Source organism: Mus caroli, chromosome 2 (genome assembly GCF_900094665.2).
Source record: "Mus caroli chromosome 2, CAROLI_EIJ_v1.1, whole genome shotgun sequence".
Classification (NCBI taxonomy): domain Eukaryota; kingdom Metazoa; phylum Chordata; class Mammalia; order Rodentia; family Muridae; genus Mus; species Mus caroli.
In genome coordinates, this window is record NC_034571.1 from 107447233 (window position 1) to 107463907 (window position 16675).

Sequence of the window (16675 nt, forward strand, 5' to 3'; positions counted from 1 at the left end):
TTTCTGAGTTTGAGGCCAGCCTGGTCTACAGAGTGAGTTCCAGGACAGCCAGGGCTACACAGAGCAATCCTGTCTCAAAAAAACAAAACAAAACAACAACAACAAAAAAACCAAAACCAAAACCAAAACAAAACAAAAAACCACAAGGAACATCTATATTAAGTACATGGGAAAAAAAAACTCTAACATAAATGCAAAGGAAAAAGGGTATGTGGAAAAGATGTAATTCACATAACAATAAAGAGAAAGCAGAGGATTTATAAGTATACTCATAAAAATTCTGAAGTATAATCTATTAGCATGTGTGCTTGTAACTATAGGAAAGGTAATAGTTAGCAACAAAAATGGAAACAAAATACTTACACACCTTTCCCTTTGAAAATGTGTGATGTAACAAGAATGTTTTCATTCAATCTCATTGACATATAATCAAAAACAAGTATTTCTCTAACTCCATGAGAAGATGTTGTTTAAGTGAAACTAGGATAAAGTTGTTTATATAATAAGCTGTTAATATTAAAAGCTTAAGTTTACTGGTACGTGCCAGATACTATTGTAGGCAGCAAAGATAGAGGGAACTAGCCACTGAGTAGTTTACTACCAGCCAAGGAATCCCAGGAGTGCTTTAGACTACTAGGTTGCAGTCTTTCTCCAGGCCAGGACTTCCTCACCATGTTCTGACTGCATCGTTTTGGAATAGTAAAATGTATTCATTGTCATTTTATCCCTCAAGGATAAGATTTGCTTTTTTATTTTTATCAGTAGTTACAGTTAAGAGATTATCTGGAGTCCTGAGAGACTGTGAACTTTTAAGCAGTGTTGAGTAAAACCGTGGAGATTTTGAAGCTGACTAGATATATTTTGTATTATGATATGGCCACAATCCTTTGAGAATGAAGTAGTAGCAGGTCCCACAGCATCAGATATTTGAAGACTTGGACCCAGTTGATGGTGCTGTTTTTTGGGGGCTGGGGGGGGGGGGGTAATGTCATAGAACCTTCCAGAGTTGTGTCCTTGCTGGTAGGAGTATGTCACTGGGGGTGGGGACAATAGTTTCAGTTTAAAGCAGCTCTGTCCTCTGTGCACCTTCTCTTCCAGAGGAGAGCTTGCCTCCAGGGAGTGCTATGACCCCAGGACTCAGGAGGGATCACCAATTTCTGTTCAGTGACTCTCTAAGGCAGGTCCATTCAAGAGCTCATAGGGCCCAGAAGCAGCAGAGCAGCTGGGAAGGGTCCTCCAGGCCTACCTCTGTATACAGGAGGTGGGGCAGTTCCACAGTCCTCTGTGCACTGGTCTTGCCAGGAGAGAGCTGGTTTCCCAGGAGTGGTGACATGGGCTTACAGATTCACAGGAGGAACAAGCTCCAGCCAGAGATAGTAAGAACATCAAACACCAGAGATTACCAGATGGTGAAAGGCAAACACAAACTCGAGAATCTTACCAATGGAAACCAAGACTACTTGGCATCATCAGAACCCAGTATTGTGGGAAGCGGTTTCCCCTGTGCCTGCGTGGCCTAACTGGTAAACAAGCAATATGCGCATGTGCAAGAGTGTGTTCAAGCCAAGTCACAGCCCATCCCGGGGCATGTCAATGGGATCATGAGCAAGCAGCCAATCAGGTGTGGACACACCGCACTGAGGTGTATATAAGCAGTGCCTTTTTGGGGCTCAGGGTCTTCCTCTTCATGCTGAAGCTAGCATAATAAAGCATTGCTGCAGAAGGATCTGATTGTCCGTGTGTGTTCTTGCTGGCGAGATGATAGTGCGTGGGATACAGTATTCCCACCACAACAAGTCATAGATACCCCAAAACACCAGAGAAGCAAGATTTGGATTTAAAATCATATCTCATCATGCTGGTAGAGGAATCTTTTTTTTTTTTTTTTTTTTTTTTGGTTTTTCGAGACAGGGTTACTCTGTATAGCCCTGGCTGTCCTGGAACTCACTTTGTAGACCAGGCTGTAGAAGCCCTTAAAGAGGAAGCACAAAAATTCCTTAAAGAACTACAGGAAAACACAATCAAACAGGTGAAGGAATTGAACAAAACCATCCAGAATCAAAAAATGAAAGTAGAAGCAAAAATAAATCACAAAGGGAGACAACTCTGGAGATAGAAAACCTAGGAAAGAAATCAGGAGCCACAGATGCAAGCATCATCAACAGAACACAAGAGATAGAGAAAATCCCAGGTGCAGAAGATTCCATAGAAAACAGTGACACAACAGTCAAAGAAAATGCAAAATGCAAAAAGATCCTAACTCAAAACATCCAAGAAATCCAGGACACAATGAGAAGAGCAAACCTAAGGATAACAGATATAGATGCGAATGAAGATTTTCAACTTAAAGAGGCAGTAAATATCTTCAACAAAATTATAGAAGAAAACTTCCCTAATCTAAAGAAAGAGATGCCCATGAACATACAAGAAGCCTACAGAACTCCAAATTGAGTGGACCAGAAAAGAAACTCCTCCCAACACATAATAATCAGAACAACAAATGCAATAAATAAGGATAGAATATTAAAAGCAGTAAGGGAAAAAGGTCAAGTAACATATAAAGGCAGACCAACCAGAATTACACCAGACTTCTCACTAGAGACCATGAAAACCAGAAGATCCTGGACAAATGTTATACAGACCCTAAGAGAGCACAAATTACATCCCAGGCTACTATACCCAGCAAAACTCTCAATTAGCATAGATGGAAAAAATCAAAGTATTCCATGAGAAAACCAAATTTATACAATACCTTTCTGCAAATCCAGCCCTACAAAGGATAATAGATGGAAAACTCCAACAGAAGGAGGGAAACTAGACCCTAGAAAAAGCAAGAAGTAATCTTTCAAAAAACCTAAAAGAAGATAGTCCAATGAACAGATTCCCAACTCTAACAACAAAAATAACAGGAAGCAACAATTACTTTTCCTTAATATCTCTTAATATCAATGTACTCAATTCCTGAATAAAAGAGACATAGACTAAAAGACTGGCTACATAAACAGGACCCAACATTTTGCTACATACAGGAAACCCACCTCAGGAACAACGACAGACACTACCTCAGAGTAAAAGGCTAGAACACAATTTTCCAAGCAAATGGTCCCAAGAAACAAGCTGGAATAGCCATTCTAATATCGAATAAAATCGACTTTCAACCTAAAGTTATCAAAAAGGACAAGGAGGGAACCTTCATACTCATCAAAGGAAAAATCTGAACATCTATGCTTCAAATGCAAGGGCTTCCACATTCATTAAAGAAACTTTAGTAAAGCTCAAAGAACACACTGCACTGCACACAATAATACTGGGAGACTTCAACATCCAACTCTCATCAATAGTCAGATCCTGGAAACAGAAGTAAACAGAAACACAATGAAACTAACAGAAGTTATGGACCAAATGGACTTAATATATATCTATAGAACATTTTATCCTAAAACAAAAAGATACACCTTCTCAGCACCTCATGGTACCTTCTCCAAAACTGACTATATAATCAGTCACAAAGCAGGTCTCAACAGATACAAAAATATTAAAATAATCCCATGCATCCTATCAGATCACCATGAAATAAGGCTGATTTTCAACAATAATAGAAAAAATAATATAAAGCACATATACACGTGGAAGCTGAACAACACTCTACTCAATGATAACTTGTCAAGGAAGAAAGAAAGAAAGAAATTAAAGAATTTTTAGTGTTTAATGAAAATGAAGCCACAAAATACCCAAACTTATGGGACACAGTGAAAGCAGTCTTAAGAGGAAAACTGAGTGCCTCAAAAAAACCAAAAACCAAAAAACCAAAACAAAATAAAAAAAACGGAGAGAGCATACATTAGCAGCTTGACAGCACATCTAAAATCTCTAGAACAAAAGGAAGCAAATTCATCCAAGAGGAGTAGACAGCAGGAAATAATCAAACTCAGGGCTGAAATCAAGTGGCTACCTTGCCTAAAGCAATCTACAGATTCAATTCACTCCCCATCAAAATTCCAACTAAACTCTTCACAGAGTTGGAAACGGTAATTTGGAAATACGTCTAGAATAACAAAAATCCTAGGATAGCAAAAACTATTCTCAACAATAAAAGAACCTCTGGTGGAATCACCATCCCCGACCTCAAGCTGTACTACAGAGCAATTGTGATAAAAACTTCATTGTACTGGTACAGCAACAGACAGGTAGAATAGAATTGAAGACCCAGAAATGAACCCCCACACCTATGGTCACTTGATCTTCGACAAAGGAGCTAAAACCATCCAGTGGTAAAAAGACAGCATTTTCAACAAATGGTGCTGGTGCAATTGGCTGTTTTGCATGTAGAAGAATGCGAATTGATCCATTCTTATCTCCTTGTACAAAGCTCAAGTACAAGTGGATCAAGGAACTCCACAAAAACCAGAGACACTGAAACTTATAAAGGAGAAAGTGGGCAAAAGCCTCAAACATATGGGCATAGGGGAAAATTTTCTGAACAGAACACTAATAGCTTGTACTGTAAGATCAAGAATTAACAAACGGGACCTCATAAAACTGCAAAGCTTCTGTAGGCAAAGGATACTGTCAATAAGACAAAAAGGCAACCAACAGATTGGGAAATGATCTTTACCAATCCTAAATCTAATAGTGGGCTAATATCCAATATACACAAAGAACTCAAGAAGTTAGACTCCAGAAAACCAAATAATCCTATTAAAAATGGGGTATAGAGCTAAACAAAGAATTTTCAACTGAGGAATACCAAATGGCTGAGAAGCACCTAAAGAAATGTTCCAACATCCTTAATCATCAGGGAAATGCAAATCAAAACAACCCTGAGATTCCACCTCACACCAGTCAAAATGGCTAAGATCAAAAACTCAGGTGACAGGAGATGCTGGCGAGGATGTGGAGAAAGAGGAACACTCCTCCATTGCTGATGAGAGTGCAAGCTGGTACACCCACTCTGGAAATCAGTCTGGCAGTTTCCTCAGAAAACTGGACATAGTATCATCTAAGGATCCAGCAATATCTCTCCTGGGCATATACCCAGAAGATGCTCCAACTTGTAATAAGGACACATGCGCCACTATGTTCATAGCAGTCTTATTTATAATATCCAGAAGCTAGAAAGAACCCAGAGGTCCCTGAACAGAGGAATGGATACAGAAAATGTGGTACATTTACACAATGGAGTATTATGCAGCTATTAAAAACAATGAATTTATGAAATTCTTGGGACAAATGGATGTATCTGGAGGATATCATCCTTAGTGAGGCAACTCAATCACCAAAGAAGTCATTAGATATGCACTCACTGATAAGTGGATATTAACCCAGAAACATAGAATACCCAAGATACAATTTGCAAAACACAAGAAAATCAAGAAGAGGGAAGACCAACATGTGGATACTTCATTCCTCCTTAGAATAGGGAACAAAATACCAATGAAAGGAGTTACAGAGACAAAGTTTGGACCTAAGATGAAAGGATGGACTATCCACAGATTTATACTTTTATTAGTTAGACACAAATGGTATATAAATTAATTCAGTTATATTCTTTACTCAAAGGTTTAAAACCACTAACTCAATATTTCTATTCCCTTCCTGAAGCACATATTAAACGAAGACATACAACACTAGCTATATATTATCATAAAAGGGACAATGTCAAATTCTTTGGCTTTATCCTTCCTTCTAATGGTAAGATCTGGTAGTGAAAAAGACCAGTATCTTCCAACATGGTATAGAATGAACTTCAGGACAGCACAGTTTCATCTTAGAAAATCCAGCAGAAATTAAAAATCATGCAAAGAAACGAGAGCATACTCTGCACAGATTCACCCAGAATTGCATCAATAAATATGGCTTCATTGTAGACTGTAATCTAAGAGTTTGTCTTAATTAGGGTTTCATTGCTGTGAAGACACACCATGACCACAGCAACTCTTATATTGGAATATATTTGTTTACAACTGGCTAACAGTTCAGAGGTTTAGTCTATCATCATCATGGTGGGATGCAAGGTAGCATTCAGGAAGACATGGTGGCTTGAGAAGGAACTGAGAGTTCTACAGCTTGGTTTGCAGGCCACATAATAAAACTGAGAGCCACTAGGCCTGTTTGAGCTTCTGAGACCTCAAAGCCCACCCCTAGTGACATACTTCCTCTAATAAGGACACATCTACCCCAATAAGGCCACACCTCCTAATAGTGCCACACCCTATGGGCGTATGGGTGTCATTTTATTCATAGGACCACAGAACTGCTCAGTAGATTTCTCTCATAAATGAGATTACACTTTGTCAACCATTTTCATTTTAACCTTGAAAGAGAATGGCTGAGCATTCACTAGAGAGTATTCAGCAAATAGAGCAGAGAAGTGTTTACCAAGTACTGGTAAGTGCTGCAAGTGCCTCACCTTTTCTTAAATGCTATTTGAAAACACAAATGTATTAATAAAATCACTTCCGAGACTGGAGGGGTGAATACTCTGAAGGGATGTTCACATCACAGTTTGGCCTTGCCACCCGAACCTACAGAGCATCTTTGGGATGGGTTCATGGATTAAATTGGCCTCAAACATGTAACCAAATGAATACTATGATATAAGTTCAAAACCACAGTTTCCTTTTGCTCACACAGATCAAATAACACACTCTCTGCTGGGACTTTTCTTCCATGATTCTTGACAAAAAAAAATGTTGCTCTTTTAAAAAATAATACAAAGAAAACCATTCTGTTTTAGTACTATTAACAATGTTAAAATACAAGATAAATATTTGGTGACAATTATGTAATTTAAGAGGCTTCCAAAAAAGAGAAAAGAAATGAAACAAAACACAAAAACCAAACACCAAAAAAAAAAAAAAAAAAAACATACCAGCAATTCCTGTATTTTCTGTTTACATTAACCTTAATTCCAAATTAGACAGTAATTTAGAAAACCACATTATCAGTTTTTATCACTAAGTATACACTTCATAGGAGATGCTCACTATTTTCTATTTTCTCTTCTGCAAATACGCAAACAGCTATTTCAAAATTCTCTCTCTGTCTCTCTCTCACACACACACATACATGCACACACAGTATTTACTTCATTTATGACTCCACATGCTTATGTCTAAATCACTGGTCTTCTTTAGTGCATATCTATGGAGTAGTAGACAAGTGTTCTGAAAATTTGATTACATACCCAAAGCTGCTACTTTGATGATAATGGCCTTGATATTAGAAGCTATCATCTCTCGGAGCAAATCTTCCTGGTTTCTCTGCCAAAGATAAGCTAAAGGCTGGAGATTGAGTCGTTTACATCTGCAAAGTAAAAAGAAAAAACAAAATCAAATGATATGGTTTTGTTCCATCTTAGCATATTAGGGTCCCCAGAAACATGATTTTAAACATAATGTTTCTTTCAAGGATTTTAAACATTTAAAATGCTCCCCCTTCCTTCCTTCTTTCCCTCCCTCCCTCCTTCCTTCCTTCTTTCTTTTTTGAAATGCCTTGTGGCGCAAGGGAGATAGCACACAGAATAAGACACTTGACCTGCTGTCTGAGTTCAAGTCTGGAAACCCCACAGTGGAAGGAAAGAAATAACTCCTGTAAGTTCTCTGCTGAACTCCACACATCCATCATGGGATGCACATATTGGCATACGCAGACACACACATGTCCACCACATATCCACATATGCAGACACACACATACACAAACACAGACGGCAAAAAAGGAAAAAAAAACTTACAAATGTCTTGCACATTTAATTTTTAAGGATTATGTGCAAACATAAAATTAAATTTCCAGGTAACTAGAAATATCAACTTTAGTAAGTCTTTACATTTAGAAATTAATGCCAAACAACATATCAATGTCAATTAATAATTATTCTCATTTTTAATGCTTCCATAGGTTGGAAAATAGTTACATTAACAGGTGTGATAATCTCATGCTTTACAAGTTTATCAGAACCTCCATACGTTAACTGTCCAGGGGAAAGGGAAGGAAAAGATTCTTAACTGTTTTGAGACAGTTTGGCAAGGTTTTAGACCAACTGACTTCCTGATGAAGTAGTATCACCTATACCTTAGGCCAAAAATGAACGTATTATTCATTTACATATTCAGTTTAATCAAAATGTATCAGAAACACTTGGTTTATCCAGGGGGTATGGTCACTAAAAAGAGGTGCATGTTCCAGTGGATGAGCACAGAGCACGTGCACACAGACAGTACTTCTCAGACCCAGCGTGTGTCTGAAGAGTAGCAAAGGAGGGGCAGGAGGAGGGCATGGCATCAAGAGGAAGACTTGAAGGCTCTGAGAGGAGGTAGGAGAAAACAGTGAGCCTATGGCAGTACTTAGTTGTATATATTTATGAATTTCCCAAAGAAAAATAAGAAATAGAAAACAAATATGACTTGTGTTATCTGGGTAAGCATATGTTTAGCTCTGTAGAGCATGTATAACATATTTACTCATGTTTTAGGTACAATTATTTATTTTTTTGTTCATTAACAGTGCTTTTTATTTTTGGAGGAGTTTGGGATTATAATTCTAGCCTTGCATGTTCTGAGCACACACTCTGACACTAGGCTTAGTGTCAACTTTTTATGAAATTGGTTTTTAATCTATCCCAATTTAAAAATTAGTTGTTTAAATTGGTGTTCTCTTACACATTTTCTACTCGTCCACGTTGATAGTCAGAGAGTATAGCACCTACTGATACCCCTTCGATTTCTTCTTTTTCCTGAAAATAAAAGAAGAGATACACATAAATTAAAAAATAGGTATCTGGTTTCTATCATACTTCAAAAATTACACATGGTTCTACCTCAAGACCCAGGTATACCATTTATGTGTATACGTCTGTTTATGGATGCAGGGCTAGGAAGGAAAGGGTGAAGAGGGAAAACAGCCTTAAGGGGGTAGAGAGGAGAACAGGGTAGGAGAAAAGAAAGACTATTGGAGACTGGGAGAGGAGATGATGTAGGGAAAGGGAGGGGAGAGGAGCATTAGTGAAAACAAAGTCACTAGGAACAACATTCTGAACACCATTGCTTTGTACGATAATCATAAAAATTATTAAAATGTTTTGCAATGAACAAAAAAAACCCACTGGTATTTCCCCAAATTATCTACTGTTGCAATAATGATTGATATCTACGACCCAGTAATATCCCCCAAAGCACTATAATTCTCACTTAATATTCACCAAAACCTTAGAGCAATTATTTCTTCTTAATAATACACGTTCTCTGAGAATATCCTGTTAATATTATAGTGTATACTCAACCAAGCAGCTGCACTATCATATCTAGGAGAATGACTACTCTTCAGTCTTAAGTCACAGATAAACTTCATTTGCTGTGCTTAACAATCATAATTACTGCTGCTCAGTGGAGATTCACCTGTGTACCCAGCTCCAATTGTGATTACTGGATTTCTGTTTCTTCATGCATAAAATGAGCATCATAATCCCTGTTTTGTCTGTCATTGTGAAAGTTCCAATAATTTGGGAAATATAGTGCCTAGCACTTACTGCATCCTTAGTCAGCATTTCCCTCTTGCACCATTTCAGTTGCCATCAGTGCTACTTAAGACACTGCTGAGACTACTTGTGTCTGCCAAGAACAACGTTTTTTTTTTCTCTTCTCCCCACATACCTCAAAAGTTTTAACTTGACTGGACTGGAAGAATCCAGCTTCGTGGGTGTAAACTCTATTGCTCATTGTCATTTCTCCACAGTGTTCTACAATTCTGCACACTCCACTTCACAGCCCAGTTGTAACAAATTTTTTACAAGACTCTCGAAAATTCTAGGGATAATGACAAGTTCTACTGGATCCTTACACATTCTGAATGTTCTTTATACTAGGGGCAACAGAGCTTAAGGGAGAAAAATCTCTCAGTGACTATGATCTGGTGAAAACGGTGACCAGGCTCTTCTCTCTCTCTCTCTCTCTCTCTCTCTCTCTCTCTCTCTCTCTCTCTCTCTCTCTCGTTTTTTTGTTTTGTTTTTGTTTTGTTTTTCAAGACAGGGTTTCTCTGTGTAGCCTTGGCTGTCCTGGAACTCACGTTGTAGACCAGGCTGGCTTCAAACTCAGAGATCCACCTGCCTCTGCCTCCCAAGTGCTGGGATTAAAGGCCTGCGCCACCACGCCCGGCCAGGCTTTGTTCTCTAATCCATGACTGCTCTTATCTGGGAATAAAAAACCCAAGATATGATAAGTCAACAATGCAGACAAAACCATGGGCCTCTCCTCATTCTAAACTTGACCATTGATGCATGCAGTTTTGTGCAAGCCTGCCGGTGACAGCTGTAGCCGCTGTGAGATCATCACTACATTCTGCATTTCACATCCCCCTGCTTCTGATTCTTACATACCCCCTTCTCCCATATTGCTCTTTTTGCATCACACATCTGTGGTCTCATCTGCAATGAGTTTTTAATTGGGTCAATAGGACAAGAAATGTTTTTTTTCTTATGGACCAGACTCAATGCCAATCAAAGAGCACTTGTTTGTTCCTATGGCACACGTTCTGCTGTTACATCAGTAAGCACATCTTGCCCAGTGGGTTCATACTGTAGTCCCTAAGGGCTTTCAGCTGGGCATGACTAGTAATTCCTGATACAGGTGCCCATCTTCGTGACCTCAGCAGTGTACACTGTTTCGCCCCGCTGACCACTGCTGGAGCACCTAAGACCAACTCTGACTTTTCCATCTGGTCTTCTGCGTGTCACCACTTTGCATCCCAGACCACTTTCTTTTTAATAGGACCAGAAACTAAACACCACCTATTTGAGATCTGCCTCTTACATGTTTGTCTGCAGTTCTCTGAAAAAGTCTTATTGTGGCTTTTGTTCTAGAAAAGTCTACATAAAGCATAACTCAGTAAATGTCTAAACTTTAACAAGGTTGACCATGAAATTTTACAGTGTTTCTGTACTCTCACTACCACATAGAGACAACTAAGAAAATAATACTCTGTAACATATATGACAGCAATAAAAATCTTTAAGTCAGTGAGGCATAGTAGGAAAGATGACAAAATTATAACAATATGCAATTTTTAAGAGAATACATACAAATGATGTCAAGACTCAATAATAAATAAATACAGGTTAAAACTAGATAAATTTATAAAATGAGTATTTATGTTTTAAAATGTAATAACATTCGTAGTGGATGAGGATATGGGAAGAGCATAACTGCAGATAGCCATACTAAATTTGTTGCTATACATGCTTTCTGAAGTATAATTTCACAGTGTATATCATCCTGGTCTCACAAACATTGTATTTTAACTTGATACCAAGAAATATAGTCTGTCAAAGTAACTATAAACAAGTTATGGGTGAGAATATTCATCAAATTTGTATTGTACCTATAATTTGAACAAAACCTGGGAAATTCTAAAATCCCAAATAATAGAAATAGTTGAATGAATCATAGAATATTATGAAGAGAAAAATAAAACAGTCATGGAAAACATATTTTTCAAGGATATAAAGATGTGAAACTATTTATGATAGAAAATTAGCTGAAGGAAATGTACATCAAATAAAAATGCATGCATTAAAAAAATCTATAGCCACAGAAAAAGAAACAGAAATAGATCATAAGAAATAAATAATAATTATTTCCCAATAGGAGCATTTTGTTTTTGCTGTTTTTATTTCAAATTTTATACTTCCTCAAACATCATATTATTGTTTTCCTAATCAGTGGGGAAATTACTCAAAATGCACACACACACACACACACACACACACACACTGCACACGCACATACAACACACATTTATGTCCTGGCAACTTGGGAAGCAAAATTATTCACTGTTTACCAAATACCAATTTAAAAAGTTCTAGTATGTCCTATATTATATTTTAAAAATCACTTAAAAACAACACAGTGGGTATCCTTGGGAAATTAAAATTTTGTGGTGATAAATATGTGACTCTAATATACTGTGATATATCTAAGTAGAGCCCAGTGAACTATACAGAAGGGCAATACTGATGGAGAGTAACATCTTGAATTACTTATTTATCTAATTCTGGTTCCGTGTGCAAGGGGTCATGCATCTCAGGCTGTTCTTGCACTCCTCCTGATCCTCCATCTCCTAGGTACTGGGATTACAGCCATGTTCTCCAAATCTAGGCATTGAGAATTGTCTACTGTTTTTCTGTCTTCCCTCACACACACACACACACACACACACACACACACACACAAACAACCCCACAGATTTTTTTAAACTCGGACTGTAAAAGTATAAATAACTAGTCTGCTAACAAATCTGAACAGGAACAATTGCTAGACTTCATTGGTAGCCGCTGCTAAGCCTTCCATATTAAGCAAATGATAGACTCTGCCATGCTATTTTAAGCATGGAGAGAAATATAAACATGGATATATACATTTGAGTTTATGACCTAGTCCTCAAGGATTGTTAAATATTCTTACAAATAGTGCACCAAGAAGATTTACACTCAAGGCTAGAAGTTGTTCTGTGATATGTAGCTAATGCTGTGTGTCCTTATTCATACACAAAGCTCTAGTCAGAGAGGACAATGATGAAGGCAGGTGGTCATACAGAAGTAGTGATAATCTTATGCTGAGGTTCTAGGCAGGTTTAAAGGTAGAAACCTAGAACCAAGTTAAGATTTTGTTCATTAATATTATTCACTTGTCTCAGTGTTGAATATTTGGCTCATGAAATCCCCAGATTGGAAACAAGCTGTCTTTTTTTTTATAAATGAAAATGAGGCCTATTTATTCTACTGATGAGAAGATATGCATCTTGCATTTATCAGAGTTTTTTTTTTTTTTTGAGAAATGCCTATTACCAGTATTGCTCTGTTAATGAGTTCTTGCCTGTTGAGAAAAAATGGTCTGCTGAATTTAAAATGTTTTTCATCTAAAAGGCATTCTAACATTTTAAATATGAATCATTCCTTAAAGACATACTCTTGCATTAGCCTCTAAGTGGCAATATTTGGCCTTCTGGCAGCATAGCATTATTGAGCAAGAAACCATTATGAATGTCAATGATGTTCTGCAGCCTGCATAACTAAACTAGATATTAATATGGCTAGGTAAGTACCATATACTTTTTCTTTAAACTGCTAATTCTTCGTTTAATCTAGACAAATAAAGGTAACCAGAGAAACATACCATTTAAATGAAATACTTCTGTATGTGACACTTAGAATATAAGATCACTAATATATTTATTAAGTTAAAAATTATTGTTACTTTTTTGCATGATCAATAGCAACATTCTAAAATGGAAAGCGATCACCATCTGGCTTGTCCCATTAAACACTGATCTCAAGACAGAATATTAGGTCATTAATTTGCAGCATTATCTCCTTTTGTGAGATTTCACAATTAAATAAGGGAAAATGCTGTTATGGCTGAAAATTAAATGATAAGAAATTACAGAAGATCAAAATGATTTGCCAGTTCCTTCCATCTAAAACCCAACAGTGCATTATTTTACTTTTGCTTCCCATCTTCTTGGTGAGTTCAACTCAAACTCTACGTTATCTGACTGAAAAGAAGGGTGGAGCTGTAGGTGTTTTCCTCTTTGAGACCAAGGCATTTTTTGTTGACAGGTTAAGGTAGTTTATTATAAATGTTTTGAGGAACCACCTATGTAACCTCCATAGTGGCTGTAGGAGTTTCCAACCCTACCTATAGGGTATAAGGAGTCCCTTTTGTGTGCAGTCTCACCAACAGTTTTAATTCCCTTTATGAGTTATTCTGACTGAGGTAAGACCCAGGCATTTTGAATATTTCTTTGAAGATGATGCAGTTTCCCTGAAGTGATGCTGGAATGACTGCATGGTGATACTAAGAAACACAGTACTTGAAATATAGTGTGATGATGAATTCAAGGTGAGTTAATGAACACTGAAACATGTAAACTTTGGTTTTATCTTCTTCATATTTTTCCTTTTATTAAAAATGGATTTTTTCCTGACATAATCTATCCAGATTATGTTTCTCCCTCTCTCTACTCCTCCCTGTCCTCTCCTACTTCCCTCCTATCTGGACCCACTCAAAACTCTAATGGAACTTTACACACACAGACACATGCACAAGCACACACACAAAACCTTAAACTCTATATGGAAATGCAGAAGACTCAGGATAGCCAGTACAACCCTAAACAATAAAACACTGCTGGAGCTATTACAATTCTTGACTTGGAGTTATAGTAGAGAATCACAGAAATAAAGCAGCATTGTCTTGGCATAAAACCAGACTCACTGGTCAATGGAATAAGGTTGAGGATCCATGCTCCTAGAGCCAGCAGGTTTTTGTTTTTGTTTTTTTGTTTGTTTTGTATTTTGTATTTTGTTTTTGACAAAGAGGCCCAAAATACACAGTGAAGAAAAGACAGCATCTTCAAGAAATAGTGCTGGAAAACCTATATAGCCATATGTAGAATCACACACAGGGCTGGCACAGGTCTAAGCTGGATGGGGTCCCATTGCTGAGAGAGTAAGCAGAAACAAGCTCTCATCCCTAACCCAGAAACGATCTCCAAATGATAACTACTCACAAGGAAATTTTAGGTTTCTCCAAAAGCCCCATTGGTTCTACAAATCACACTCAAAGGCAGGCCCCAAGCCCAGAAGTAGATGGCCAACTCAGTAGGATTTTTTTTTTTTTTAAATCTCACAACGATTTGTCTGGGCATTGTTTCTAACCTTACAGATATTTTGTTTAAATATTATGATTTATGATTTGTTTAAATGAATTGTGTGTGTGTGTGTGTGTGTGTGTGTGTGTGTATGAGAGAGAGAGAGAGAGAGAGAGAGAGAATGAATATGAGAATCTGAGAATATATGTGTGTCCCACAGCCCTGGTGATTTTTCTTTGGATCATTTGTTTGTTTTGTCCTTTTCTGGTTTGGTTTTTATTTCATCTTATTTTATTTACTGTTGTTATTATTATTTTAGATGTCTGTATTTTAATAAGAGAGAAAGGATGTGGACTTGTGTGAGTACAGAGGTAGGGACTATATGGGAGGATTTGAGGAAGGGGATACAAGAATTATGATCTGTATGACAAAGAAATCTACTTTCTATTGGGCCCTATTTGGCTTTGGTTTGGACCTTGAGGACAAACCCGAGCCTGGCTCTAGTTTCTGTAGCCTTGTGGGAGTGCCTAAGCCTGGTTCAAGTTTTGAGACCTAAGTCACTTCCGTATTGGGGTGACTCGGCAAGACCTGTTGGCCCTGCCTCTGCCCGCCTTTGTTGATGTAGAACTTTGCAATTGGCCCTGTCAGTCACTCCACACCCTCAGTCACCCTTCTCCACGTCCTATGTCATCGTATTCTACCAAAAATTCCCCTTATGTTCCGAACTTATATAAGCAAGAGGCTTATGTCTTAAAGTTGATTGTGTTTCTGCTTTGACAGACTCCTGGCCAGGGTATGTTTCTTTTGGGCCATCGACACTGCTCGGCCTTGGAGAGACCCCGACGGGACTGGGACCTCTCTCCTCTTGCCTGGACCTGCCAGCAAGCAGAGAGAGAGAAAAAAAAATCATGATACGGAATCCTATTGCCCATCTTACAAGAAACTCAACTTCAAATGGATCAAGAGTTTCAATATAACACTAGATACCCTGAATCTGATGGAGGGAAAAAAATATGGAATATGGTTGAACTTATAGGCACAGAAGAATTTTTAAATGGGACCCAAGGTAGTATAGTGATTTGATCAAGAACTGATAAATAGGGTCTCTTAAAATTAAACAAGTTTGTGAAGAGCCAAAGACGCCATCATTTGGGAGACTGGGAAGACGAGTTTACTACATAATCATTATCCAGAGGGTTGATGTCTAGAATACAAAAAGAGCTAAAAATCCAAAGCAAAACCAACCAACCAAACAAACAAACAAAAATCGGAAAAAAAAAATCTAAACAGTGAGGAAATTAGGTCCCCATTTGGTGATGTCACCTTGTTGGAGAAGCTGTGTCACCAGATTTCAGCTTGAGATTTCAAAAGCAAAAGTCGTTTTCAGTTAGCTCTCCCTTTCTCTGCCTCATGCTTGTGAATCAGATGTAAGCTCTCAGCTATTTCTACAGCACCATGTCTGTCTGCAGCTGCTATGTTCCCAACCAAGAGAGACCTGGAGTTTTACTTTGAAACTATAATCCCAAATTTACATGATTTCTTTTATAAGCTGTTTTGGTAATAGTGTCTCATCACTGCAGTATCAAAGTAACTTAGAAAATATGACATGAAACCAATCAAGAGAGTTCTGAAAAGAAGAAATTCAGTGGTTGAGAAACATTTTAAAACTATAGGTGGGGAGAAACGGAGTAGAGTAAGATCAGGATATATTACATATGAATGGACAATAAAAATGTGGTACCCAATGGAATGTTAATCAGTTATTAAAAATGAAATTTGTAGGAAAACTGATGGAACTGAAAATAATCATTCTGAATGAGATAATCCAGAAAAAGATTCTCTTTTATATGTGGATGATAATGCCAAATCTTAAGACATGTAGGTTTAAATTGAACTATCTTTAGATTTTAGAAATCAGGAAAGTGGCAAGGACCATGGGAGGGAGTCTTTCAAGGGAGAGCAATTAGACTCTTGGTGACATGAAGGGGTAGTGTTAATAACAGAGCAAGGAGAATTTAGTGGGGAGGGGCAT

General features: G+C 37.7%; 1 protein-coding gene across 3 annotated transcripts in view; it reads right to left on the minus strand.

The window, feature by feature from the left end:
• Positions 1-16675, minus strand: part of Dph6 (diphthamine biosynthesis 6) — a 139202-nt gene that overhangs the window by 45861 nt on the left and 76666 nt on the right. For all 3 annotated transcript variants that reach the window (XM_021156493.2, XM_029474394.1, XM_029474393.1), the window contains exons 4-5: positions 8661-8734; positions 7187-7305 (exon numbers count right to left, since the gene is read on the minus strand). In XM_021156493.2, coding sequence (XP_021012152.1) covers positions 7187-7305; positions 8661-8734 — 193 coding nt within the window. The remainder of the gene's footprint in view (positions 1-7186; positions 7306-8660; positions 8735-16675) is intronic.